Source organism: Rattus rattus, chromosome 3 (genome assembly GCF_011064425.1).
Source record: "Rattus rattus isolate New Zealand chromosome 3, Rrattus_CSIRO_v1, whole genome shotgun sequence".
Classification (NCBI taxonomy): Eukaryota; Metazoa; Chordata; class Mammalia; order Rodentia; family Muridae; genus Rattus; species Rattus rattus.
The window spans coordinates 183,971,567-183,998,716 of NC_046156.1; the positions used below are offsets into that span (position 1 = coordinate 183,971,567).

Consider the following 27,150-nt stretch of genomic DNA (forward strand, 5'->3'; position numbering starts at 1 on the left):
TAAATCCCCATCCCAAAGTTGTTTTCTTCTCTTCTCTTTTCTTCTCTTCTCTTCTCTTTACTCTTTCTTTCTTTCTGTGTCTGTTTTTTGTTTGTTTGTTTGTTTGTTTGTTTGAGACAAAGTTTCTCTACGTAGCCCTGGCTGTCTCATAGAGATCCACCTGCCTCTGCCTCTGAGTCCTGGGATTAAAGTCATACACCATGCCTGACTGGCTTTTTTTTTTTCTTTTTAAAGAATTATTTATTTTATCTATATGAGCTTTAGCTGTCTTCAGATACACCAGAAGAGGCCACATGTGGTTGCTGAGAATTGAACTCAGGACCTCTAGAAAAGCAGTCAGTGTTCCTAACCACTGAGCTATCTCTCCAGCCCGGTATTTAAAGTTTAATAAATCTAAAACCATTATCTCTTCTCCATTAACTTCCCTTGAGATGTGGTTCTCTCCTAGTGTCCTACAGTTAAGAACTGGTTTGGGTATTGCTATCCCTTACCTATTGTCTATACTGTAACTAAGATGGGTTCCTATAGTCTCCCAAATTTCACTACCAACTGCATTAGTCTCCGTGCCCTTATCTCAGCTTCAAAGCCTCCTAGTGATGTCCCTAAGCCCTCTCTTTCTAAGTTCTAATCTATACTCTACCGAGCAGATGGGACTGTTTGTCTCAGCTTGGTTTGGGCTTTTAGCTCATGCACGTGCTAAACACCTACTGCACATTACATTCTGGCCCCAAAGCAATTATTTTAAAGCTGTTTACTATGAACTACTATAGTTCCCAAAATTTCCTTCATACGATGCACTGGTTTGTTTTCTTCTCTAGTTGTGTGACCACTACTTAACACAGGGCCTGGCAAATAGTAAATAGGAACATATTTGTGGAAGAAACAAATGCCTAAAATGTAGTTGGCAACACCAGGCCACAGAATGAGAATTACATATAGAGATGGAGACCCAGGCCTTTTAGACAAAAAACTCAAGCTGTGAGGTTGAGATTCAAGCAGCCGTGCTGTCCCTACACTAAAGACGTGATCGCAAAACACAAGAATTCTGCCAAAGCTCAATATGCTAGGAGACTAAAGGAAAATGTTTTACATATTAACACAAATAAAATATTATAACAAAGTTCTGTTAAAATTACAAGCATTCTGATGCTCATTTTCACAGATACAATGCTGGCTCACTAAAATGTACCAATGTATACCCTTTACTGTAGGACCATTCCCTACTCACAATCAGTAAAGCTTTGCCTCCTGTTTTGACATTTTTATCATGTCGATGTGAATAATTTGACAGCTCAAAATGTCTTCATGCTTTTATAATTTTACATGTTACTTGGATGCTAACCCAGGTCCTGCCTTCCAGAACCAGGCTGTGGCTGGTTTTGGAATAATGTTGCTGTCCTTTGTGTTGGCTGCTGAGGCAATCTCCATGCTACTGAGGCTGGCCTCTAATTCCTAGAGAAGAGCCCCCATGCCCAGCTCCAGGATTTCATCCTCAATCGTGGAGTCTGAAGGTTTGAAATCAGGGCAACCATCATCAAGTCCTTCTTGCTAGTAAATTCTAAATACAAGTCTAATGAATTGGCTAACATAAAGGGTCAAATTTCTTTCTTATCTGAATCCCTATAAATGCTACTCATCTCCAGAGGGCACAGAAGACCAGCCCTTTGGATCTGGCCCAGAGTGCCCAGCAATCACAGCTCCTTGTCTACTGCTCCTATAGTGGGAAGGTGAGGCCCAGGCCTGACACACAGGCTGTGGCCCTGCCCTGACTTGTTATATCTCTACAGGAGCCACTGAAGGTGGATGCTGACATCCCCAGGGCTATGAGGATGGCAGAGATGAGTTCGTCCCATTTCTTCATGAAACTGTTTAACTTAAAAAAAAAAAAAAAAAAAAAAAAAAACCCTACGTACTTGATCCTGACTCTCCATTATCTCTACGTTGGGTAACAACTGCAGGCCTTACAAAGCATGCACTCTCGATGGCTCCTTTAGACCTCAGACACCTACTTCACCTGAAACCCTGACAGACTACCTGGCCAAATGTTTGGTTTGGTTTCTTTAAAAGAGAAGATTCTTTTCCTGCTTTCCTCTTTGTCTTTTTCTCTATTAGAATAGAGTGATTTGGTGGTAACACCCATCAGGTCTGTGGGCTACAGAGGTTCCCTGGACACTAAGGTTTCAGCCATGAGTATCAAGTACTTCAATGTTTCTAAATGTAAGTTTTTAACTATTAGGAAAATAGGAATGCTGTTCTTATATAGGACTCAAACTTGTTAAGATTTTCATGTTATTTGAGCCAAAATATTTTAATTCTGGTTGGTGTTAGATCTCTACAGTTGTAGGATAAGTGTGTGAAATTCTCCAAGAGTTCATGAATTATGAATTTATATCACAATGCCATATATATGCATGTGTGTGTCTCTGTGTTCCGTCTGTTAGCAGCGGCCTTACTGTAACATTCAAGTCTAACATTCAACTATTACCTCCCTAACCATGAACCATTTTATTTTGTATTTTATTTTGTTAATGGGCACCTCTGCTATTTTTTTCGTCCTGAAGGTCACAGGCAAATTATACTTTTAAAAGAGTGCCTCCCCTCAGTGTCATATCTTTGCCTCACATTGTGACAAACATGCTGTATGAGACACAGATGGCAGTCCCCTGATATTCAAACTAGATTGCAACTGTGGTTGCTCTGTCCCAGGTCCACCGGTGTGAACTACTGCCATGCAGACTGCAGCAGATGACAGACTCTCCATGACCACTATGACCCTGAGACAGGCAAGACAGGCGTTATCTTCATTACGATTTACATATGACTAACGAAGCAGACATGTCATTTTGGCCATGAAGATCACAGAATCTGACATCTAAGTCAGTGACTTTCCATATTTAATCACACTTTTAACTTTTTAAGTCTACATTCAATGGCAGCACTTGAAATGTCAGTTTTAATACAGCTAATCACCACTAGCTATAAAACTCCATTACCTATAACCTGATTAACAAGTTTTGATAACATCAAAGAAGCCTTTTCTCCAGATGGGCTAATGGGTCAGATGTAAATATTTGGAAAGCAGCACACTTGATATTAGTGTCTTATCTATGCCTTTGGAGGAAAAATAAAACTACCACAGATATCTCTTGTCACTGTCCCCATGGGTAACTAAATCAAATTGGGATGTCATTTGTAAATGTTTTTTACTTAATGAAAATTTATGAATTTTAATTACGCATAGTCATATGCTTGATGCCCTCTCTGAGTTACACTTATCCCAGATACTAGTGGTCAGCATGACCGTCATTCTGACCACAAGAAGTTACACAGACAACCAGCAGTTTAGCTCTGTCAGCCTAACTTTTCATTCAGCTCTTGAGCAGCTTCCATTGCTTTTCCTGTTTCTAGTTGGCTGTTCTCTCCACCCATGTGCATTCATTTCCCTTGCCTGTGAGCTGTGAGAAGACTGCTCACTAAGACATACAGACAAGTGGACAATGAGGATCTGACTCCAGGAAGAAACAGGTTAGAAATAATCCAAACGAGCCTGGTGCGGGCTGCTCACCGCTCTAACCCCAGCACTCCAGGACTCCAGAAGCAGAGGCAAGATCTGGCACTCATAGGCCATTTCAGCTACCTACTGAGTTTGAGGCCAATCTGGGATATACAAGACCCTGTTTAAAAACAAACAAACAAAAAGGAAGAAGTGAGAGATGGGGGAAAGAAAAGGAAAAAAGAAACTTCCCATGATAACCTAGGGATCAGAAACAGAAATGGGCCAAGTACTGAAGAGTGCCCCCCAACATCCTTTTTAATTAATTAATTAATTTATTTATTTATTTATTTATTCCAAGACAGGATTTCTTTTTGTAGCCTTGGGTGTCCTGAAACTTGATCTGTAGACCAAGTGGCCTCAAACTCAGAGATCCATTTGCCTATGCCTCCCCAGTGAGTGCTGGAGGTAAAAAGCATGGGTCACTGCCTGGCTCTGAAGAGCATCTTCAACGTAGCTGAAATTGTGATTAGGGTTGTAGTTCAGTAGTACAATTCTCACCTGATACACATGAAACCCTGAATTAGATTCTCCCAGCCCTCATCCCTCCACCCAACTCACAGAGAGAGAGAGACAGAGAGCGAGAGAGAGAGACAGAGAGACAGAGAGAGACAGAGAGACAGAGAGAGACAGAGAGAGAGACAGAGACAGCAAGAGACAGAGAGAATGAGAATAAATTATAATTAGAACTACATTCAACAGAATTCCAAAAGAAAACGCACCAGCAAAGGAAACCACATTTAAATACCATGTGTCAGTGATACAAAATTGGTTGATTAGCTTAATAAGGATAATGATTAAAATTGCAACACTGAGTGCCTACTGTAGACCAGGACCAAGCTCAGCCTGTCACAGACATTTCCTCACACATTGTCTCATCTTACTTCACAGCACTATGAGGAAGAAACTGGTAGCATCATCCTTTTCCTCATTAGATGAGGAAATTCTGAAGGAGCGAGGGTGACCTGCCTAGTGTTACAGTAACCCACAGAGCTAGAATCTTCTAAGAGTGGCTGACGCAAACATATTCTCAAATCTTAGAAGAGCAGCTGACTCATTTATTCATTCATATGACAAACATCTGAATGCCTACTGAGTATCTGGAATAACATAATGTGTATGGATCGGTTCCCTGAATTTCTACACAAGCTGTAACTCAGCACCATCCAAAAGTAATGTTCCCGAAGCCCCCTATTACCTCTGCAGAGACAGCAGTGGTCTAGGGAAAGTATCAGGCAGAATGAAGCCTGTCTCCTCTTACAAGGCAGTGTGCAGATCTGGAGGATGGAGACCTTGTTTCATTCACTCTGGCAACCTCAGTTGTGAGGATTACTAACTCATCATACAGTCATACTATAAATTCTCACGAGTCCCTACTCCATAATGAGCAAGAACTCCTTAGAACCTATGAGATTTATTATTCCAGTCATTTTTGCCATCCCAGTGGTAGGGTATAAGATAAAGCCAGTACTATGTACTCTTGCAGTTGTGTCATGGTACATGAGTTTGTGTAAGAGCAAATCACAGGCCATCAATAAATAGTGGTTCTCTCCTCGCTCACCTCTCTAGCACTGCAGCAGCCAACCCATCTCTCCTGCTGTGGATGTGAATGAACTTAAAGAGCAATGCAGAACCCAGCTTAAGCAGCTGCCAATTAACCAAAGATCTTTTCCACTACCCATTTCCTAGATGCCCTTTTCCTAGACGCCTCACCCAGAAAAAGACTCTAGCAACATTTCCAAGAACTGGCAGCATAGGACTAAACCATGAGGTTCTAACTTTGTCTTCTTTAATGCCTTACTCTGAAGAGGACACATGATTCACTTGAAGCATAGGAAGGGCAAAGGCTCTTCTTTCCTGTGAGAACTCAGAAGGAAAGCCTACAACAACAATGCCTTTTGAAGAAAAGAGCTACAGGAATGCCACTCAACAGGGCAAATTAGCTCCATCCTTCAATTACATCCCCACCAGTTACCTCATTGCTAACTCTTCATGGTCATTACAAATTTGGGTTGTGAAAATTAAAGTGCCTGTTTTAGACAGTAGATTCATGCTCAAAATATGCTAAGCAGACTCTGACTCTGAAACCACACAGCCACACAGGACAAGGACAATCATAAAACTTCTGGGCCACCTATAGTAATACTATTTTTAGTATGCCAAATAACAGCCCCCATTCCTTTACCTGTTCTACTCATTTCAATATATCCGAAATCGGAACCAGTTAATCACTATGCAAAAGTTAGAAAGTATATGTCCGATTCCTGACCCACACCATTTATAGCTGGGCTGCTCTGGGTCATTTCTCAACTACCCTGTGGCTGACTCCATCACTTACAGAAAGAAGTTGGCTAAGCCAATCACCCTGAGCCAAGATGCTGAGAAACTGCACAGCCCACACAGGCCCAGAAAGCACTAAATCAATATGTTACTATTTTCTACACTGAAATGAATTGTGGGGAGAAGTTCAGTGTTAAAGCACTTTCCTAGGATATAAAGATTCAAGCAGGGAGGGGTGGTGGTGTGTGTGTGTGTGTGTGTGTGTGTGTGTGTGTGTGTGTGTGTGTGTATGTAAGCACATGGTAATTCAACCACACTGGCCTTTTCTTTTTATGAAAAAAAAAATCATTTGTTTGATTAAGCAAAAATAAATAAATAAGTTACTTAAAGAAAATTTCAAAGAGACCCTGGCTTTGTTTTAAGGCTGTACTAGCTGAGAGAGCATCTCCTTGCTAGTTCTCTAGGCCCCGCTGTGGACCACAGTTGCATATCCAGCAGCCTGTTCCCCCACTAAAGAGACCTGCAACACCTACCCGTTATATGTCATGCTTATGGCTGGCAATAGTAACACATAAGCTTTTAATAAAAGCCCCAAAGGAAAGGGTGTGAAATTAAAACAATCAAAAGCACTTTCACCTTAAAGTTTGAGGGAAATTCCCCTAGTCATCCTCGGCCATGGTGAACTCCAATGCCACAGCAGCGAGGCTACAATTGGCCGGAGGCCTCTTTTCTATTTTAAAATGTTCTTTCCTCCTTTGGGCCTCAGCACCTGCTCTTCCCTATGCTTAACACCAGCCCCTACCTCCTCATGGGCAATTTATTGGCATCTAGATGCATGATCTCTGTTTCAACTATCCCCCAAAGCCTCTCGGTGTGCTTCTCTTTTAATTCTCCCATGGCCTCTACAAAATACGGTCACATATTAGCATCTTCCTCACACTAGTGTCCTCAACTCCTAGCACTAGATTAAGAACTTAATACGCACTTAGTAAACTTAATGAGAAAGTATACAGACTCAAGTTCTTTTCAAACGTAATACTAGTTTTAAACCACATGAAGACAATTTCAGGTTTTCTATGTGTCAAGATAAATATCTGTAGAACAGAGTTAGACAGGTGAGGTGGCGTGCACCCGAGACTCCAGCACTTAGGAGGCAGAGGCAGGACGACTAGGAATAAGGGCCGGCTTGAGCTACAAGACAAGTCTGAGGCCAACCTGGCCTGTGTGAGACTGAAAGAAAAGTGGGGGAGGAAGGAAACAAGTGAAAGAAAAAGAAAGGAGAAAGAGAATGAACCCATGAGAGAAGGAGGGGGACTGAAGAGACAGCTCAGTTGGTGAAGTGCTTGCCATGTAAGCCTGAGGACCTGAGTTCAATCTCAAGCACCTACGATTACAATAAAACAAGACAGCATAGTGGAGCAAGTTCACAATCCCTACAACTGGGAGACCCCTTGGGGTTCACCGGACCCGGGTCCCAGAGACACTATCTCCAAACAAACACAAACAGCAGGCTCTCCAGGACTAACACCAAGGTGACCTTTGGCCTCCACATGTACATGCACAGAGCATACATGCATACATACATACATACATACATACACACACACACACACACACCATTACAAACATACAGAATATATATGCTCATGACAAAAGAAAGAAGGAGAGAGAGGGCATTGCACAACTGTTCCTTTGCTGCCTAATTATAGAGAAAAATTCTAATTATAGAATGCATATAAATGAGGTGGGGTGGGTCTCAAGCTCTTGTGCTTGAGAGGTAGAAGGCTCAGGAGTTCAGGGTTATTCTTGGCTACATAGACAGTTCAAGGCTAACCTGGACTACATAAAATCCTGCCTCAAAGAAGAAGAAAGACTTTATCTACAAATAAGAGTGTTGAATTATAGCTATTCAAAAAAAATCTTAGGAATCTTATCTCAATTTTTTTTTAAGACAAGCAGAGACCATTCCTAAAACTTAAGCAGTAAAAACAGTAAGTGTATAACTCATTCTCCTTTTCTTGAATAAGGTGAAATTTAGAATGTAACACTGTATACAGTCACGGGTTTTCCATTTACTCAATTACACCAAAACTAAGCAGATCAGTTTCCACCGTGCCTGGAATTACTGCTGCACATACATGGGGTTTACACATAACGGATAAAATGTTTGATCTCAAAAGCATTCCATGAGCTCTCGTGGGAAAGGTTTTAAACTCTGTATTTCTATCCCTAATACAAACCTAGGTAATGCTACTTCTATTACTCATTATGTTACAGGTGTAAGAACTACGGGGAATTACTTTACTCAACATACATAGTAAATGTAAGGGACTCACTAAGTAATTTACATACTCATTTAAATTTTACAAAGAAAGCTCCGAGTAGGTTATTGTATATTATACAGCTGAGGAAACACAGGTACTTGAAGAGACATTCCCAAGGTCACATAGTTAATAAAGAGAAAGAATCTGAACTGAGAAACTGTAGGTCCAAAGTCCACTGGAAGAACGTGCTATGTCTAATGTGCTAAACAAAACCTACAGGTTTTAAAGAGCAGTCATTCCCAGTTCTAGACTTCTTTCAGTAAAGGAAAAAACAAAACAAAACTATGCCTGAGTCATCTAGAGTTTAAAAACCTAATGGTTAAAAGAAAAAGAGCAGGAGAAAGGAAAGGAATTTGGGAGGAATGAAAAAACAATGGGGATGTGGCTGTTGGCAGAATGTTCCTGGCATGCAGGGAGCCCTGGGTTTGATCCCACGCCCAAGCACCTCACAAAACCAGGCGTGGTGGTGCACCCGAACGCCACCACTCAGGAGACACAGGCAGCAGAGTCGCTAGTTCTAGGTCACACTCAGCTAGCAAAATCAAAGCCAGCTTGGGTTACATGAGCCCTCTTTTTTTCTTTAAACTGAAAAAAGAAGAACGAACAAGAACATTGTTTAAAGGCGAGACTCTTGCCAAGCTTCTTGCAAGCACTATGCATAACCTGTGGAAGGGAAGTGCTGCTTTTGAAAAGAAATAAAGCAAAATGGCACCTATATGATCAATCCCTAATCGGCTTACTATACAGACAGACTGTACTTCAATTCCGCACAGGAGGGAGATGGCTCAGTCCATAAAAGTGCTTGCCATGTACATCTGACAACCTGAGCTCAAGTCCCAGAACCTAGTCAGAAGTGGAAAGAGGAAACATACCACTCAAAGTTGTTCTCTGAAAACCATGCACACACAAAAATAATTTTTAAAAAATCTAAATTCCTTCCACAAAAATTGAAACTACATACTATGCTAACTAGTCTGCCTGAATCCGAGTGTTGGCTCGTGTATGTTACCAGCATCTCCACCTCTTAGTAAATGCTAACAACCTCATATTTAAATAGCAAAACCTCCATTTTTAAAATCAGAGTAATTCCCCAAACATCTCAGACACTTTAGTAGAGCTCAGCCAAAATGACTAAATGAGAATGGGATTAATAAGATTCATAACATGTCTCCGAGTTTCCGAAGGATGAAATGCAAAGAGAACATTAAAAAAAGAATTCACACGTCATAAAACATATATGGGGAAAGTTCTCTAAACATTTCCATAGTGGAGTCCAAGCGGGGCACACTTCATGAAAGCCAGTTCAACTGCATGAAGCCAGGCGGGGTACCCAAGTATAGCAGTTCCCTCCAGCCTCTATTTCTGTTCCACACTACCCATCCAGCACAAGCAAAAGCAGCAAGATCTTAATCTGACATGAACTGCTGTTCATCTTCTGACATTCTTTCTCTCCTTCTGTATAGAAAAAAGGAGAAAAGTTAAGAAATGAATCGAGCAAACGTTCATCAGAAGCAAAAGAAATGTGCATAACTGAAGAAAGAACCTATTCAGCTACCAGCAAATGTATGAAATATGAGAATGAATGAATCAATTTTAGGAGAAAAGAGAAGAGGGCACAAAAGTGGGTGAGACTATGAAGCCAAATGTTTTCCATGCTGTTTGTTTGTTTGTTTGTTTGTTTGTTTGTTTCTGAAGACAACCCATCTTGGGGATCAGCAAAGGGATCATTCTTTAGGGATATATTAACAGGTAAAAGGATGTCAGCATTATGGTGATGATATCAGACACCAGTATTTGGGGCACAAGTAACAAGATTTCATAACTGCCTACTGTTGGTAGCCAATGTTTTTGTCATCAGATTCTATTCTACACTTACTGTGTTTTGACATAATGACGATTTATTTGGATCATGGTAAGGAAACCTGAATTCTCCCAATAAAGCCAACATGAGAAAGATGGCTTAGGGTTAAGAGCACTTGCTCTTTTGGAGGACCCAGGCTTGGTTCCCAACACCCACACAGCAGCTCACAACCATCTGTTCCAGAGATTATAATTCTATCTTATGGGCTCTGCAGGCATTACACCTCACAGAGCACATGACCTCCAATGGGCCCTTTCAAGCGCTCTCTCTCTCTCTCTCTCTCTCTCTCTCTCTCTCACACACACACACAATTAAACAAACAAACAAACAAAAAGAAAACACACACACACAATTAAACGAAAAAAAAAAAAAAAAAAAAAAAAAAAAAACAAAAAAATAAAAAATAAAAAGAAAAGCCCAAAGCTCCTGATGCATCTGCTATCAAAGACATGTAACTGGTGACCCGGCAACAAGAACACCTTCTCAGTTCTGATTTGGACACAGATGGGTATTATCTGTAGGTTCCTGGGCAAAACAGCAAAGAGCAGAACAAAAAACAACCCCCCACAAAAAAGCACACTCAAATGATATTGTCAAGAGAGGAAAAATGGGGGAGCCACTTGAAAAGCACTGGAAGGACTTGGAGAAAGCAGTTAGAGATTGTGGTGTGTCCTCGGGGTCACTATCACGTCTAAGTCTAAGGTGTATGCAGCACAGACAGGTATTATAAAGGGATCAATGCACAGCCAAATACAGACACTCAAAAGGCAGGTTTTGCCAGTTCCACCTATCTCCTAGCCATCACAGGACTACCTAGAGATCAATTATGAGCACAGATACTTGAGTCCCTATTTCCCTAGAAAAAGTTGGAAAATGCGTAGAAAAAAATTACAAAAGTAATACTAGGCAACTTCTGGCATGTCTGTCTCTGAGAGTAAACTGATACACCACGGACAGCTCTATAATGGTATAGATCTAAGCCATGGCCTTCTCAGTGGTCAAAGGGCACCACACCTGCACTAGGACACTTAGCATGATGTAACAGCTTGTTTGTTTCTCCTTCACTAGACTCTGAGCTTCTTTAGGGAAGGGACTGTCCTATTTACCTTTCCTTCCCCAGTACTCAAACAAAGTACAAAAGTCATCCCTCAGTATGCACTAAATCAATTAATGGACTCTGTGCCTATTAACTGGTGGCTAAAATACAAAATGATCCTTAGTAATTAAACAGTAAGTTACATTCATGACATAGTCTGATACTGGGCTAAAATAGCCACTTTTATACCAACCCTCTACTGTTCTTTATACAGCAGCTTTTCATGTGTTCAGGTGATTGTTTATGGACTTACCAACAGGTTAGAACTACTGATCACAAGAACAAAGGCAAGGCCAGGTATGGTGCACCTGTCTTTAATCCCAGCACTTAGGATCAGAGGCAGGTAGAGCTCTGAGTTCAAGGCTAGCCTGGTCCACATAGTGGGTTCCAGGCCAGCCAAAACTATATGGTGAGACTCTATCTGTAAATAAATAAGCAAAGAGGCAAATTTAAACAGAAATCAATGATAGACCTGTCAAATCAAAGACTCAAAAAAAAAAAAAAAACAGAAAAAGATTGCAGGCCTCTACCTTCATCTCACAGGGTCAAATATAGATCACATTTCAAATTTCTTTTTTCCAAGATTTACCAAATCCACTAAAGGAACTAATAATTTAGATATTGATGAATTAATGGAGATTATTTAGAAACAAGCACACACATAAACACATATATACATAGTGTTTAATGATCACTTCAAAAGACATCACCCTGGGTAAAAATTATAAAGTACTTGTGTAACAAAATCACGTAACACCATCATACTAAAATGAGTATGCAGAGTGATGCTGGAGTAGTCATTAGCAGAATATGGAACATATTCACATTGTAATTATGAATCACTTTCACATAACCTATACTTACGAAGTGCTTAATCATCTTTCTGCCAGTGTAGTCAACTCTTACCTATGGATGCTCCACAGAAAAAGGGTAAAAGTTTAAGCCAGGCTCTTTTGAAGCAAACAATTTTAGGCTGCCAATCTCTGGCTGTCAGCATGGTAAATGAATCTCAAATTTAGTACATTCCTTACACTCTCCTAGAAAGGTAAGTTTACTATAAAAATCTGTCTTCTAAAAGTCAATCTTAAAAACATTCTGTATCAGTGCTCTCCCTTAGTGTTAACTGTGAGAGCTGAAGTTGTCACATCTAATTACATTTTGTTCATATCTCATTAAAGTAAGGAGGTTACTTTCTACCTAGGAAAAGGGAAATCTGGGATATCTTGACAATACACTGAACCACTTTAAGAGAAATTGCAGCGGCAGCACAAGAAAAAGCAATAATCATAACAAATAGTAAATAAACAGATAAAATAACAAATAGATGGGGGTAGAGAGATGACTCAATGGTTAAGAACACTTGCTGTTCTTCCAAACGACCTGGGTTCAATACCCAGAGCCCACACTGCTTATAACTGTCTGTAACTCCAAAATCTAACATCCTCATATAGACATATATGCAGACAAAACACTAATGCACTGTAAAACAAAAATTTTAAAAAAAGAAATGCCAATTTATAAAAAAGATTCAAATGGTGAAGTATCTTTTTTTAAAAAGCAACTTAAAGTAATATAGAATCACTCAAAAGAGCTTTTCTTCAAATCACTAAGGACACCATAGCTGGGTACGGTCGTTCTTGCCTGTTTCTAACAGTTCAGAGGACAAGCAGAAGTTCAAATCTAGCCTGGTAACTTCTAGGTCAACCTGAGCAGGCCCCATGTTTAAAAAAAAAAAAGAAAAAGAAAACCCAAGAGGTATGGGAAGACACTGTAAATACTGACAATGCCTTAAGGACAGCATATTCCTGAACTGTGAGGCCAATTACATTACTATAAGATTACTCCGAGGTCAACAGGATGTGTCATGTTGCAAATATAGGCCGCCCACCAGAAAACAGAATTCATAAAACTGCACTGCGTACATGTTTTCTCACCATACACGGTCTTTGTCAGTTTATTTGTTCAATGTAGAGATTCTAGGCTGACCTGAACTCACTGTGTAGCCCAGAGTAGCCTCCAACTCAGGAATCTTTCTACTTGAACCGTGTGGGTGATAGGATTACAAGCATGAGACAGCACACTAGGCACGCATATGAATTTGCCTCCTGCCGGGTTGCCTCTCCCAGCCTTGATAGGAGGGTTTGTGGCTAATCTTACTGTCTCTTGTTATGTCATGTTCAGAGGATAGACCTGGGAGGCCTGCTCTTCTCAGAGGAGTGGATCTGTGGGGAGAGGGGACTGGGAGGAATAGGGGGAGGGGAAACTGTGGTTAGGTATACTGAAAACCAAATTAATTAATTAATTAATTAATTAGAAAGTATACATCTATCATATGGCTTCACATTACTATCATTAGCTGTGGTTCCCTATGGGTAGTATGTATTGTGTCGGCCCTGGTACTCAGTGTTTGGTCCATAGGAAAGCAACACCATAAGCATGGTAGAGTATGCCGATATTCCCAGCACTCTGGAGTCTGAGGAAGAAGAGTTCCAAACCAGGTTGCACAGCAAGACCCTGTCTATAAAGAAGGAAGAAAGGAGAGGAGAGAGGGAGGAAAGGAGGCAAAAAAGAAAGGGAAATATTTTATAAGCCAATAACTTAAAATAATATGCCCCAATATCTGAAAAGATGTTTCTATAAAGCCTGTTCTTGATTAGTGAGCCAGGCTCTCCCTGGGTAGCCTGCACTGAACTAAACATTTTCTCACCTCCACGTCACAAGTGCCTGTGTTACAGAAAGGTTACCACATCCTAAGGAATGTTCTAAGACTGAACCATCTCATAGTGAAAATTTTAACAGTTTGTCAAGATTATAGGCACCTAAATGATCCGGCTGGAAGCAGGAGAGAGGAATAGTCTAGATCTGCTAGATTAAAGCCTGGGGAAATGTCCTATCTCTGAGAAGCCATTGTGCTGATTTGTATCCAGGATGCAAGCCACTAGTCCAGCTGCCTTTGAAAACTCGGCCAGCACTACTTCATTTACTTAAACCAGAGTCCCACCACCCAAACCTCCAACGGCTTACAACTAGGTACTACTGCCTGACTCAATGGTTTACAAGCGACAGACACGATACTGGGGAGAAGAAATGAAAGCCACCCCTTCCAATGCCTATCCCTTGACCAGATGACTCTAGTTTTGGGGGGGTTTGGGAAGCTTTCTTTGTGTTTTTCCTGAAGGAAAAAAAAAAAAAAAAACATCTGGAGACGAAAGATCCCCGGAACTGAAGTCTTCCATCAGGAAAATAACGTCAACTTTGCTGTAGCTAAAGAAGTTAAGGAAGCTAAAGCACGGCTCTTTGCACGGCTGTCATAGGAGACAGGCACACTAAGGCAAGGGCTGCGCTAGAAGCAAACAGCAGGACTCCTACGGGATGGGGGAAATCAAGCTCCTTCAGACCTTGTCGGGCAGAAACCTGGCCATCTTCACCTCTCTTGCAACCTGACAATTTACAACCTGACGACGCCTTCTAATTAGGAACGTTCTAAATCTTTTATAGACGAAAACTTTCAAGTCCTTCTCACAGGTTATGATAAGCTGGGCACTGCTCGGGAAAAGTCAGAGTGTACCAAACCTCTAGCTTCACTGCAGAACCTGATGAGTCAGTGACCAGGGTTCCAGGGTTCTCTGCACCGTGCAGAGGGAGGAGCCCACCCTGCCTGTTAGAGTGGGCCGGGAAACAGAGGGTAACAGCACAGGCGAGAACAGAGGCCAAGCAGCGCACCGACAGACAGGCAGGAAGAGCCCACGCTGGAGCCAGAGTGCTGGATGCAGAAGCGGGAGTCCCCCCCACGCCCCCGGCTGCGCAAGCGGCTCCCCACAACTCTCCCCGCAGCTGCGGCGCGTGCACGCCGGGCACACCCACCCCACACCGGTGCGCGGCTCCGCGGCAGTCCCCCTCCGCCCGGAAGCCCCCCGGGCCGCGGCGCCTACGTACCCAGCAACACGCAAATCACATCGAGGACCACGTACGGCAGCCGCGTCTTGTCGAACATGGTCACGGGCTGGACGATGTCACTACCAGGTGCGGGCGGCGGTTGGAAGAGACCGCGGCGGTCCAGATACCCAATTCCCAGGAGTCCCGCCCTCGGGATGGCGGCAGCCCCAAGCGACCGTACGCCTCCTAGACTGAAAGCAGCAGCGACCTGGGCAGTTTGGACTCGGCCGCGACGCCACCAAGAGCAACCGTGCCCCAGACCTTCCCTTCACGGTCCCCTCACAGGGCCAGGACTCCCCGCCAGTTGCCGCCGCTCTGTCGCCTCAGGCGCCTGCTCTCAGTGCCGGCTAGCCGCGGCCCTCCGCTGCCCTGTGCCCTCTCCAACAGGCGGGGCGAGCAGACTCCAGCTTTAAGGATGAGGACCCGAAGGGAGGAGGGGTGAGGAACATGGGCTCGGGCTCCTCCCGCCCAGGGCGCGCGGCTTGGGCCAGTGCGCGGCCTCGCCGGCTGAAGGAGCGCCGGGACGACAATGGGCGGAGCCGGGGAAACCCCAGGCCAGCGCAGACAGCCAATCAGCGCTATCGACCCCGCCCTCCGACTTGCGGAGCGCGCCCAGAATCTAGAAGCCGGTTGACGGGGCGGGGCAAATTGCAGGGATTGGGAGTCCTCTCTTTATTCCATTCAGCCCTTCAGTGCTAGGCGATGCTTCCTTTAAAGGAGAGCTGGACCCTGGTACACCATTCCACAGCTCCTGCTGCCCGCCATCCTTCTCCTCCCATGGGCTCTCCCTCCAAAGTGTTTAAATTAGTTACCTCTAAGTCCCTTTCTCTGAGAGACCTGCACCTTGATCTTCCTGGTGGTCCTAGCTGAGCTTCATTTTAGCAAGAATCTTTCTTGCTCTCTGATCATTCTTGATATTTTAATTCTTAATATCCGAACATATTTACCCTCCCGCCTTTGATGTATATTAAATCCACGGTCTGCCTTTAGCAAGAATACCCCTGCCATTAATGTCTTCTTAGTAATTTTCTGTTCACTGACTCGCTTCAGTCTCTTTGTTCCTCAGCTATGAATCTCCAGCTCAGTTTCCCCTAACTGCAAATCATGGCTCTTACTACAATAGAGTTCGTAGGGACTTCATTTGGGAGGAGTTTGGAGACTTGTCCAATGGTAGAGCTCTGGCCTTAGCATGCAGGGGCCTTAGTTTTAATCGTTAGCAAAGCATCAGCCATGCTCACATAGACAGTAGAGAGCTAATATGTCTTAATAAGTACATAATAAGCTTCAATAGTGGCAGGCCCCCTACCCATTCCCAGGAGACCTCCAGAACATATTTAGTAATCTGTTTCCTAATTTGTAAAAAGAGGGTGTTGGTGATCCCTGCTGTCTTTTCTAATCAAGAGGAAGTGGGGAGACTCAGAGAAGATATGTGAAAATTGCTTTATAAAGAGTTAAACCACTACTACCGATGTTAACAATAGATGGTTTCCTCCTTGCTTGTAACTTTTTTTTTTAGACAGAGACTCATTTAACCCAGACAGGCCTTACATTCTGCTGTGTAGCAGAGAATAGCTTTAACTCTTACCTCTACCTCCCAAGGCGTTACAGACGTGAGCCAACACCACCAGGGGTTTATCTTCTTACATGAAGATGTAAGATACAAATCACAAAACATGCCTTCTCCTTTCTCTAGTATTTCCTGCAGAGCACCCCAAAAGACCAGTGGAAAGATGCTACTCTTTCCAAGTGCAACTATATTTCAGCTTATTTGAATAATGTCTGAAAGCTCTCAACAGTTTACACCCAAAAAGATGTGGCTTTTTTTTTTTTATTCTGTTATTTTCCTTACCTCCAGAGTGGTAAGAGTTTTTAGGTAGCATGGTCATAATAAATTTTAAATACTTGTAATAGGACCACTCATATTTTTTTTAACTTTTATCAAGCATGTACTATGTGCCAGGTACAGTCTAGGCAAGATGTTTTATCTAAACAGCTTTGAGATGAAGATGTTGGTATCTACCTATAATTCCAACACTTAGGAGATGGAAGCAAGAGAATCAGAAGTTCCAGGGCAACCTCTGATACATAGCAACTTTATAGTTCCACTGATGGGGAATCTCCTTAGATAAATAACCACCTTAGTTTGGTTTCTGTTGCTGTATAAAGACCACGAATGAATGCAACATGGGTGGGGGGGGTATTTTATTTAAGTTTGTAATTGTAATCTCTCATGAGGGGAAGTCAGGGCAGGAACTAAAGGCAGGAATCTCAAGGTAGAAATTAAAGCTAAGACCATGGAGAAACACTGTTTACTGGCTCCCTCCCCATGGCTTGCCCCCATGGCTTACTTCCTATGACTTGCTCCCTCCCCATGACTTGCTCCCTTCCCCATCCCTTGCTCAGCCTTCTAATGCCACGCAGGACCGCTGGATTAGGGGTGGCACCACCCACGGTGAGTTGGACCCTCCCAAATCAATCATTAATCAGGAAAATGCCCTACAGATTCTATAAGTCACTCTGATGAAGGCAGTTCCTCTATTGAGATCCCCTCTTTCCAGATTACTGTAGCGCGTATCAAGTTGAAAACAAAAAAGAAAAACAAATGAACAAAAACCTAGCTAGGACAAGTGGGAACTAATAAACAAGCAGTGTGTGAAGGAGCAGATGTTAAAACTATTAGGAAGCAAGGTGATGAGATGTTAGAGAACCACATCCTGCCACCTGCCCATCGATAGTTTATCATTGACAAGAGAGAAAAGATTACTTTTATAGAAGAGGCCAGGCTGTCTTCACATGAACTCAGATGGTCAAACTTAGCCCCTCTGAGTTTCAGACAAGACATTGGTTATGTTAAGTGACATAAAACACTATATACCATGCATCACCTGAAAAGAACTGGCACTGAGGAGAACCTTTCATCCAAGCACAACTGTCTGCGATCCTAAAGTTTGGATTCCAGAGACATGTTGGACAGAGGAATGAGTCAACTGAAGCCATTATAGATAGCAACCATACAAAGTTAGAAGAAACATCTACTTCTGAAGTGTTTCATTTAAGTGTGAAGTTTCAAGAGTGAGGGAAATGCCTAAGTTGGTAAAAGGCTTATCATACAAACACGAGGACTTGAGTTTCTGTTCCCAGGACCCATGCAAAAATCTGGGCAAGCTAGCCAGGCAGTAGCCGGGTAGCACATGCCTTTAAATCCCAAAGTTCAGGAGGCAGAGGCAGGTGGATCTCTGAGTTTGAGGCAAGCCTGGTCTACAGAGTAAGTTCCAGGACAGCCAGAGATGCACAAAGAAATCCTGTCTTGAAAAACAAAACAAAGCAGTTCAGAACAGAGCAGGGAGCACCTGTAATCCCATAATTGGGGAGGTGGGGACAGCAGGTTCTTGGAGCTCCCTAGCTGGCTAGGCCAGCCTATCATGAGTTGCAGGTTCAGTGAGAGACCATGTCCAAAAGAAATAAACTAGAGAGTGACTGAGGAGGGACAGTTAAAGTTGGTATCTGGCCTACACAAGCAGAAGCTTGTTCACACAAAACACATACATGCACACCCACCCTTGCATGCACACCGGAAAACAGGTGACCATTCAAAGTATTTTATTAAACTTCACCACTCATTTCAAGACTAACTGGACTAGATAACAAGACCTCATTTAAAAAGGAAAGAAGAAGAAGGAGAGGAAGAGGAGGAGGAAGAGGAAGAAAAGCTGTCGTTTTCTGCTCAGCACTGCAAAAGCCAAAGCAAAGGATCCTGAGTTCAAGGCCAGTTTAGGCTACATAAAAAGTTCTAGGCTAATCTGGGTTACGGAGTAAGAGAAACTCAGTCCTCCAATATCCCTACTCCAAAAGAATGCAGAAGCAAATTCTTGTTAATGCTCCTGTTCATTATTTATTCATCCTTTTAAATTTATTTTTAACAACAGTTATATTAGATAATTCACGAGCCAGCAGAGTTGCTTAGCACATAAAAGCTCTTGCGGTACAAACCTAACAACCCAAGTTCAAGCCCCGGAACCAAAAGTGGAGGGCGAGGACTGACTGCTCAATCTGTCTTCTGACTTCCACACGTGCGCCATGGCACACGGGACCCCTCCTCATGCACACATATTATACACACACAGTAACAGCAAGTACATCGTGTGATTTTTAATTAACCTATATCCTACAGTTCACCTGCTTAAGGTATATAGTCCTGCCACCTTGAGGATATTCTCAGAGTTGAATGACCAGGATCAATTTTAAGACATTTTGATCAGTCGAGGAAGAAATTTTCGAGCTATGGATGAGTGATGATTTCCAATCCCACCCTTGGGTCCTAGGCAATTACTTATCTATTGTACCTATACAATTGCCAATTCTGGTCTTCTTCTCCCTACCCCATCTACCTGTAATTGTTTAACCTTTGATCAACATCTCCCCTTCTTTTTTTTTTTTTTTTTTTTTTTTTTTTCGGAGCTGGGGACCGAACCCAGGGCCTATGCCTTCCTAGGCAAGCGCCTACCACTGAGCTAAATCCCCAACCCCAACATCTCCCCTTCTTTTTTTCCCCCCAATCACTCATGCCTCTGGTAACCACCGTCCCAGTCTTCCTCTGAGATCATCTTTAGATTCTGTGCATGAGCGAGACCAGACATTAGTTCTCCTTCTGTGCCTGACTTATTTAAATACGTGTTCTCCATGTGTCACAAATTATAGGATTTAATTCTTTTAATAACTCGATTCTCTCCGTCTCTCTCTTGCTCTCAACTTACATATCTGTTGATCTCATGTCTTGGCCAATGTAGGTAGTGTTGCCATAAACATGGACGTGCTAATGTCTCTTCAGTACACAAATTTCACCTCCTTTGGATTTATGGGGTAATTTTCTTTCTAGTGTTCTGGAGAAATTCCATGATGGTTGTGATAATTTACACCCCACAGATAGTATATAAGAATTCTTGTATTACCATATCTCCTCTGGTGTGAATCTTTTGTCTCTTTGACTCCAACCATTCTAATAGGTGTGAGCTTCTTTGCCTTCCCCAACAATCAAGTGATTAACGCAACATTTATTGATCTGACAATATAGTCCAGTCTCGGGACACAGTTGTGGAGGGGCCAAAATGACCAAGACAGGACATTTTCTTCAAGTAGCCTGCCACCCACTTAGGAAGCCAGGCACATAGCAAAATGAACGCAGTGTTGTAGAGAAGTGTGCTGGTGTACAGCAGGCTCACAGACTGGAGTGGGAGCCCTGGAATGATGTCGTAGCAAGGTGACTCTCCTTTGTTCTTTCCTAGCCCCCTGCCCCACCAACAGAGTGTTCTTGGGCGAGAAGGAAGTATTCAGTTGAGACATTAACAGACCCTCCCCAAATCAGAAGTCCTAGACAACAGCTTTAAACAGTAGGTTAGTTAGTAGCCAGGATGTAGGGCTCACACAGTGGCCTTTAGTTTCAGCTCTAGGGAGGTATAAGAAGGAGGATCTCATGAGTTCAAGGCCAGCCTGGTCTACATATAGAGTTCTAGTACATAGTGAGACCCTTCAAAAAAAAAAAAAAAAAAAAAAAAAAAAGCATAAATCAAAGTCCTTAAAACATGTTAACTCCTTCCCTGTTATTTAAAATGATGTCTGTGCTCTGCTGTATTCTGAGTTGGGAAAAGAAGATTGTGAAATATTTTGTTTTCCAATAGGGTTCACACCCACACAGGGAGTTGTATGATCATGATTAGGTTCTGGAGCAATGCTGAGACAAAATAAATCAAACGACATTGAAATGGCAGTGAGATTTTACAAAAGAAAATTCAAGTAGCGACAGCGCGAATGGCCCTGTGGGGATGAGACAAACTCGGCCCTGGACTTCCCCTGAGTCCTCAGAGCATCCCTTAAATGCTTGCGAAAGTTTGCCCTTGTTCTGTGGTTTTCCTCCCTGCAACTCAGACATCAAACAAAAGCTAAGTATCACGGGCTTGGGAAGAATATTCCTGAAGACCCTTCCCCCAAAAAAACCCCAAATTCTTCTGTTATTGCTAAACTTCAAAATGGAGTGTGCATTAGTGACGTTAGCCTTGACTGTGACAAAAACACTTGAAGAGAGGCAACTTATAGGAAGAAAAGCTTGTTCCAGCTCACATCCTACCGTATTCCACCATAGTGGGGTACATGGTGCTGCCCTCTGTGATGAAGCAGACAGCAATGAATGCTGGCACCCACCTACTTTCTGTTTTTATTCCGTCCAGCCCCTGGCCCATGGAACAGGGCCACTCATCTAGGATATGTCTTTCCTTCTTCGTTATAAGCCCATGGTGGATCTCCCAGGCTACTCTATCTTTTTTTTTTTTTTTTTTTTTTTTTGAGCTGGGGACCAACTCAGGGTTTTAGGTTTGTTAGGGCAGCGCTTACCACTGAGCCAAATCCCCAACCCCCAGGCTACTCTAATGCAGTCAAGTTGATCAGAATCATTTCCAATCTCTTTAAGACCCTTGATCTCGATTCTGTGCACTTATTAAGCGTGCACGGGGGTGGGGGGGTTGGGGATTTAGCTCAGTGGTAGAGCACTTGCCCAGCAAGTGCAAGGCCCTGGGTTCGGTCCTCAGCTCCGAAAAAAAGAAAAGAAAAGAAAAAAAAAAAAGAGTGCACGGATGTAGTATTGGTAAGCCTCTCTCTATTACAACAGAGTTCCCCGTGTCTTCATTTACAGAGTGTCTGTAGGGCAATAACCAGTTCTCTTGCATGTCTGGGCTTCCACATAGCTGTGTCCTTTTACCCCCAATGGAATTTCTTAGTGCTGTTTTGAAGAAGATGGCATTTTCTTTCTGTTGTTTCATTTTGTTTTATTCGGTGCTATGTATTGAACCCAGGGCTTCCCTTAGGCAATATTCATCTCAGGCTTCTCATGAGATGTGATTACATACCCAGCCAATGTCTAATATACACAGCCACATTGTACATATTTCCGACAAAACAAAAAAGCCAAAGCCTTCTTACCCATTACGTCTGCTTCCCTACCACCCACTCAACCCAGTACTGACCATGGTTCCCTAATCTACCATAGGATGGGGTTAGTTTGGCATGACTTGTTCCAAGCAAATCCACACCTGGCCTTGGCGATCACGCACTTCCTTTCTCTACATAGCTCGCCAGCTACTTAACAGGTACTTAAAAAAAAAAAAAAAAAAAAAAAAAACGTGACAAGAGATATGTAAATTAATAATCCATAACAGATCTATACTCTGAAAGACACCACAAATGTAGTGCAATGGAAGAGCACATACGTAGCAGCCTCGAGGCCCCGGATTCATTCCTCCCAGCCTGAGGTCAGGGGAGAGAAGAAACAAAGTTGGGGATGATCTCGGTCCCACCTCCGAGTCTACCCGAGTCACCTGCTTCAGAGATGAGAACAAGATCTGCCCCTCTCTCGTCTTCCAACTTTTTTTGCTCTTCTCTTGTGTGTACAATTCTCCTGTCCTATGTATCCCTTTCCTGGTACCTAAGCTTTATTGGAAAGGCTAGTGATCCATCTCCTGAGAAGGGAGCAGGCAGGCCTTTCTCAGCTCTAGAGTACAAACAAACAGTGAAGGGACACAATTTTTTTTAATTAAATAAAAAAGGAAAATTGAAATAAGAGTTTAGGAGAAAGTCAAGCTCCTTTTGTGACTCTAGTTCACCTTATATACATAAATAAATAAATAATAAATATAATACATACATTTAACATATATACATAATAAATACATTTATTTACAAAATATATTTACATACAAAATAGAATATATACACATAAGTTACATAAATAAATAATACATTAAAAATAGATAAATAAATAATACCACAAGCTTCTCTGGAGGTGGATGTGAAGCAACAGTGATACCACTGTCCCTATAACTTTTTGTAAAAAAATTGTCTTTGATTGTATAAATTGTTTTTTAAAGTTGCTCTGTCCACTTGGTGAATACCCTGTGGAAGACCCATGAAGGGACAAGGGCTTCTGACCCCTGAATGACCTTTTTGAGTCCCCTTGCTGGCTTTCATCCGGATGTAGACCCAGAAACCTCCTCCTAGTTCTCAGAGCCACATCCCTTCAGAGTCACATCCCTTCAGAGCTTCTTAAAATCGAACTTCATTTAACTTTCCTTTGGTGTTTTTGCTTTATTTATCTTGTTTTGTTTTTCCAGACAGGGGTTCTTTGTGTAACCCTAGCTGTCCTGGAACTGAGTACGTAGACCAGGCTGGCTTTGAACTCAGAACCCTGTTTTTAAAAGGTCCCTTACAGGGATACTCAAACTTTGAGCTCCAGAATTGATGAGGACATTTGTTCATCTTGCAGGTGTCTGACCTCATCCCAGAAGGGATGGCCCACATGTAGGGAGGAATCCAACCAATAAGTTGTCATTATTCCAGGAAATTCCAAGTGATTCTGGTCTCATCGGAATCTGAAAATCTCCGATCTAGTCAGCCTTCATTTTCACGTCTTCTAATAAAATAGGACCACTTCCTTCAAAGTCATTGCTACATGTTATAATTATAGTGCAAAGTGATAATTAAACAACCCAGCTTAGGAGTCAGGCTGCTGAATAATTCGTCCTCAAATACCCATGGAAAATCACTTAAAATTGTGCACCAGTGTCCTTAACTTGTAAAATGTGGAATGACAATTCTTCAGGCATTTGTCGTATTTAGTGCACTAGTATGTCTGTAACCTTTAGCATAGTGCCAAGTAGGACATTATGAGTCCAAGATTCCCACAATTCCTCATCAGAACCAGGCTGATGGTGTACCCAGTTATCCTGAGACCTGAGGCTAATTCTGGAGGCTTTGAGATTGTACGTTTCAGTCTGTGTTCATGCATTTTTACTGTGAACTTGCTGCAAAGCTCTCACCAGGTCTTAGACTCTCTAGTGAGCTATCGAGGCTTGCTTGTCAAAATGTACCCTGGACTAACGCTGTTAGAATTGCTGTATATAAAAAACCCATTAGGATTTTTGAGAAACATTCTTGTTTTGTTCTTAAACACACGTGTGTGCAGGTGAGGCCTCTTAGAAATGCAGGCTGTCCGCCCCCACCCCCAGGACCTACAGGACCAAACCCACGTTTTCAGCCGGATTCCAGGTGATCGCTCTGCAAACTTCTACTCAAGTTGCAGGCATCCAGAAATCCCCCAAATTTCCACGATGGAAGGCCTCACCCTGGAAATGTTATTAAGGAAAAATCTTAAGTAACTTTCAACTTATCTTTGAAAATTTTACCAAAACCTATTGAGAAATAAGGCCGCTTGCTACGGGCGGCCCTGAAAACCGGGGAATCTTCTAGAATTCCCACCCCGTTGCCCAATCACGAGGCACGTACGGGCTGAAGACTGAAGCGAGGCAACAAGAACAACGGACTGTCCCCAAAGGACTCGCTGCGCCTCTGTGGTCTCTCTGTGTCTTTGTCTCGCTCTGTCTCCCAGCAGCTGAGTCTTCACGAGCAGTCAGCTCACTCAAGCAAGACAAAATGCTTGGAATGCCCCTGACTTACGTTCACACTCTTGAAGTCATCCACTTCACCAAGTATGACGAGTCAGTGCGGGTTTGGTCAGCTGAGCGCCCCGCCGCGGGCGAGTTCAAAGCAATGGCCCAACCACTCTTCTAAAAGGTGCTTAAAAGTACACGTCATCTGACGTATTTCTTGGTAATTCTGGTTCATTTTGATCATTCTGATTCTGACTCTGAACCTGGCCACATTAAAAGTGCGTTGGGGTTATTTTGATATTTGGGGAGGAAAACTCGACCTCCCAAAGACAATCCACCATGGAAAGATTGAGCAGGAGGGAGTAGTGGGGTGTGGGAAAACAAGAACCCTTATGTACTGTGTGTGGAAATGTAAGTGAGTTTAACCTATAGGGAAATTCGTGTGCAGTTTTGTTGGGAGTAATGCCCTTGAAACCCTCCATTATTGATGTTATTATTATGGTTAGAGTTAAGTATGACTGGGTTCAGGGAAAAACCCCAGCCAGCTGCAGAAGACTATACATATCTAGTGGTCAGGATGAATAATATGATAAAGTTCTGACCTTGCTGAGAAATACATTTGATGTCAAGATGCCCAATGTGATGACCTGTAACCTTTCTGAGAAACCAACATCCTGTTGACATCAGCTGAATACTGTGTCCTAGGCCTGTGTAAATGTTTCCCACTTCCCCCTCCCTCTGTTACCCCTGTTATGGTATAAATTCAGCCTTGGGAAAAATAAAATTGTCGCCTTGATCAGACTCTTATCTTGGAGTCCTTCTTCGTGTCTCTTGTCCCCCATTCTCTTCCAGGTACCCTCAGCACCCCCTCGTTGACACAGTTTCCTTAAAAACACAAAAACTAGGAGCTCCATATGACTTAGTTGTACCACTCTAGGGTGTGTACCAGGAGTCAAAGTTCACATACAGCAGACCCATATGTAAGCAGCTCTGTTCACAATGGCCAAGTTGTGGGCTCAGCCGGGAAACCCGGGGATGAGGAAGGTGTGGCATAAATACACAATCGGGTTTTATTCAGTCATAAAGAATGAAATGATGTCATTTGCAAAAACAAACAAACAAGCAAAAAAGTAATGAATGGAATTTCATGTGAAGGGAAATAAACCAGGCTCAGGAAGAGAGCCAGCAGGCTTGGGGTAGAGCTCACTACCGGAGAACTTGCCTAGCACATAAACCTAACAGGTTCTGGCCCCCGCTTAACATAAGCAAATGTCACATCTATTCTCTCTCATGAAGAATCTTTTCTTCACGTACTGAATAAAACAGTCTCACTTTGTATCCTGGCTGACCTGCAAGTCACTATGCAGACCAGGCGAACTGTGAACTTAGAGCAATCCTCCTGCTTCTACCTTCCAAATGCTGAGACTAGATGTAAGCCACGAGGCTTACCAAAATCTAAGTTAAAAAAAAAAAAAAAAAAAAAGGAGGCAATTAGTATTACTGTTACTTCCTGGGTGGGGACGGGGGTAGATGCAGAAGGAGACCTATTTGGGAAGATGGGCCAATATGACCAGTGTATATCACATACATGTATGGGGACATCACAATGAAACCCATTATTTTATATAAGTAATATATTCTAATAAGAATTAACTATTAAAAAAAAAAGATGGTTGAGTTTAGGCTATGATACAATTCCTGCCAATGCTAATCAGAAGACCTTGATCTGGGACTTCCTAGCCCCGGACAGTGAGAACCCCCTGCTTCTGAGATGAGCCTGCCTAAGACTTCCGGCTGCACCAGCCCAGACAGCACGTAGAAAGGTGAGGTCTACCTCACCTCTAGGGAAATCAGTTTGGTTTCCTCAAAAACACTAAACTAGAAGCACCGTATGACTTAATTGTACCACTCCAGGGTATGGTGGGAGGAGTCAAAGTCCACGTTTGGCAGAGATAACTGCACACCCATGTTTACTGCAGCCACAGTGGCCAAGCTGTGGAATCAGCCTCAGGATCAGAGGATCCTCTTACAAGGAAGTATCTTTTCATTTACATATGAAACAAAGGGGGAAGAGTCACCCAGTTTCATTCTCAGGCTTCAAGACTCTGTTGGCCTTGAAGTCTTACCGTCTGACGGAGGCCATTTATCACTTGGAATCCTTTTGTTGTACTGAAGCTTCAATTGCGGGCAGGCCATTTAGGGCCTTTCTCTTCCATTAAAGTAACAGATTTAGAAAGGATCACTCGGGATCACACTGCCTTAATCGTCGTGGTGACGGATGGGGAAGGCCAAGGGCACACACAGTAGGTCTGCGGAAAGGAAATTATTGATACCAGGAATGTCCACTGCAGAAATAAGGACCACCATGTTTCCTGTACCCAGTCACTTTTGTTGATTTGTAGATGCGACTTCTTTCCACCCTGCCTCATGTTGAATATGTGACAGGGCGTGTAAAGGTGTTTTAAACTGCACTCCGACTCTGTCAGTGGCAGAATAGTAAGAAATAACAGCAGACCAAGGGGAGCAGTAGGAATCAGCTTCATTGTGAGTCTGGAGGCAAAGTTTCTGTGTGGTGTGTGGTGCTGTGGACCGAACCCCGAGACTCATGCCTGTTAGGCAAACACTCTATCCCTGAGCTACAGCCCCAGCCCGTGTTGCTGGCAAGGCAC

General features: G+C 42.8%; 1 protein-coding gene across 3 annotated transcripts in view; it reads right to left on the reverse strand.

The window, feature by feature from the left end:
- Positions 1-15,562, reverse strand: part of Plpp1 (phospholipid phosphatase 1) — a 61,451-nt gene extending 45,889 nt beyond the window's left edge. Inside the window, exon 1 of one of the 3 annotated variants that reach the window (XM_032898878.1) lies at positions 15,051-15,562. In XM_032898878.1, coding sequence (XP_032754769.1) covers positions 15,051-15,108 — 58 coding nt within the window. In that variant the 5' untranslated portion in view covers positions 15,109-15,562. The remainder of the gene's footprint in view (positions 1-15,050) is intronic. The other 2 variants (XM_032898879.1, XM_032898881.1) reach the window with 2 other exon arrangements.
- Positions 15,563-27,150: the final 11,588 nt, after the last annotated feature.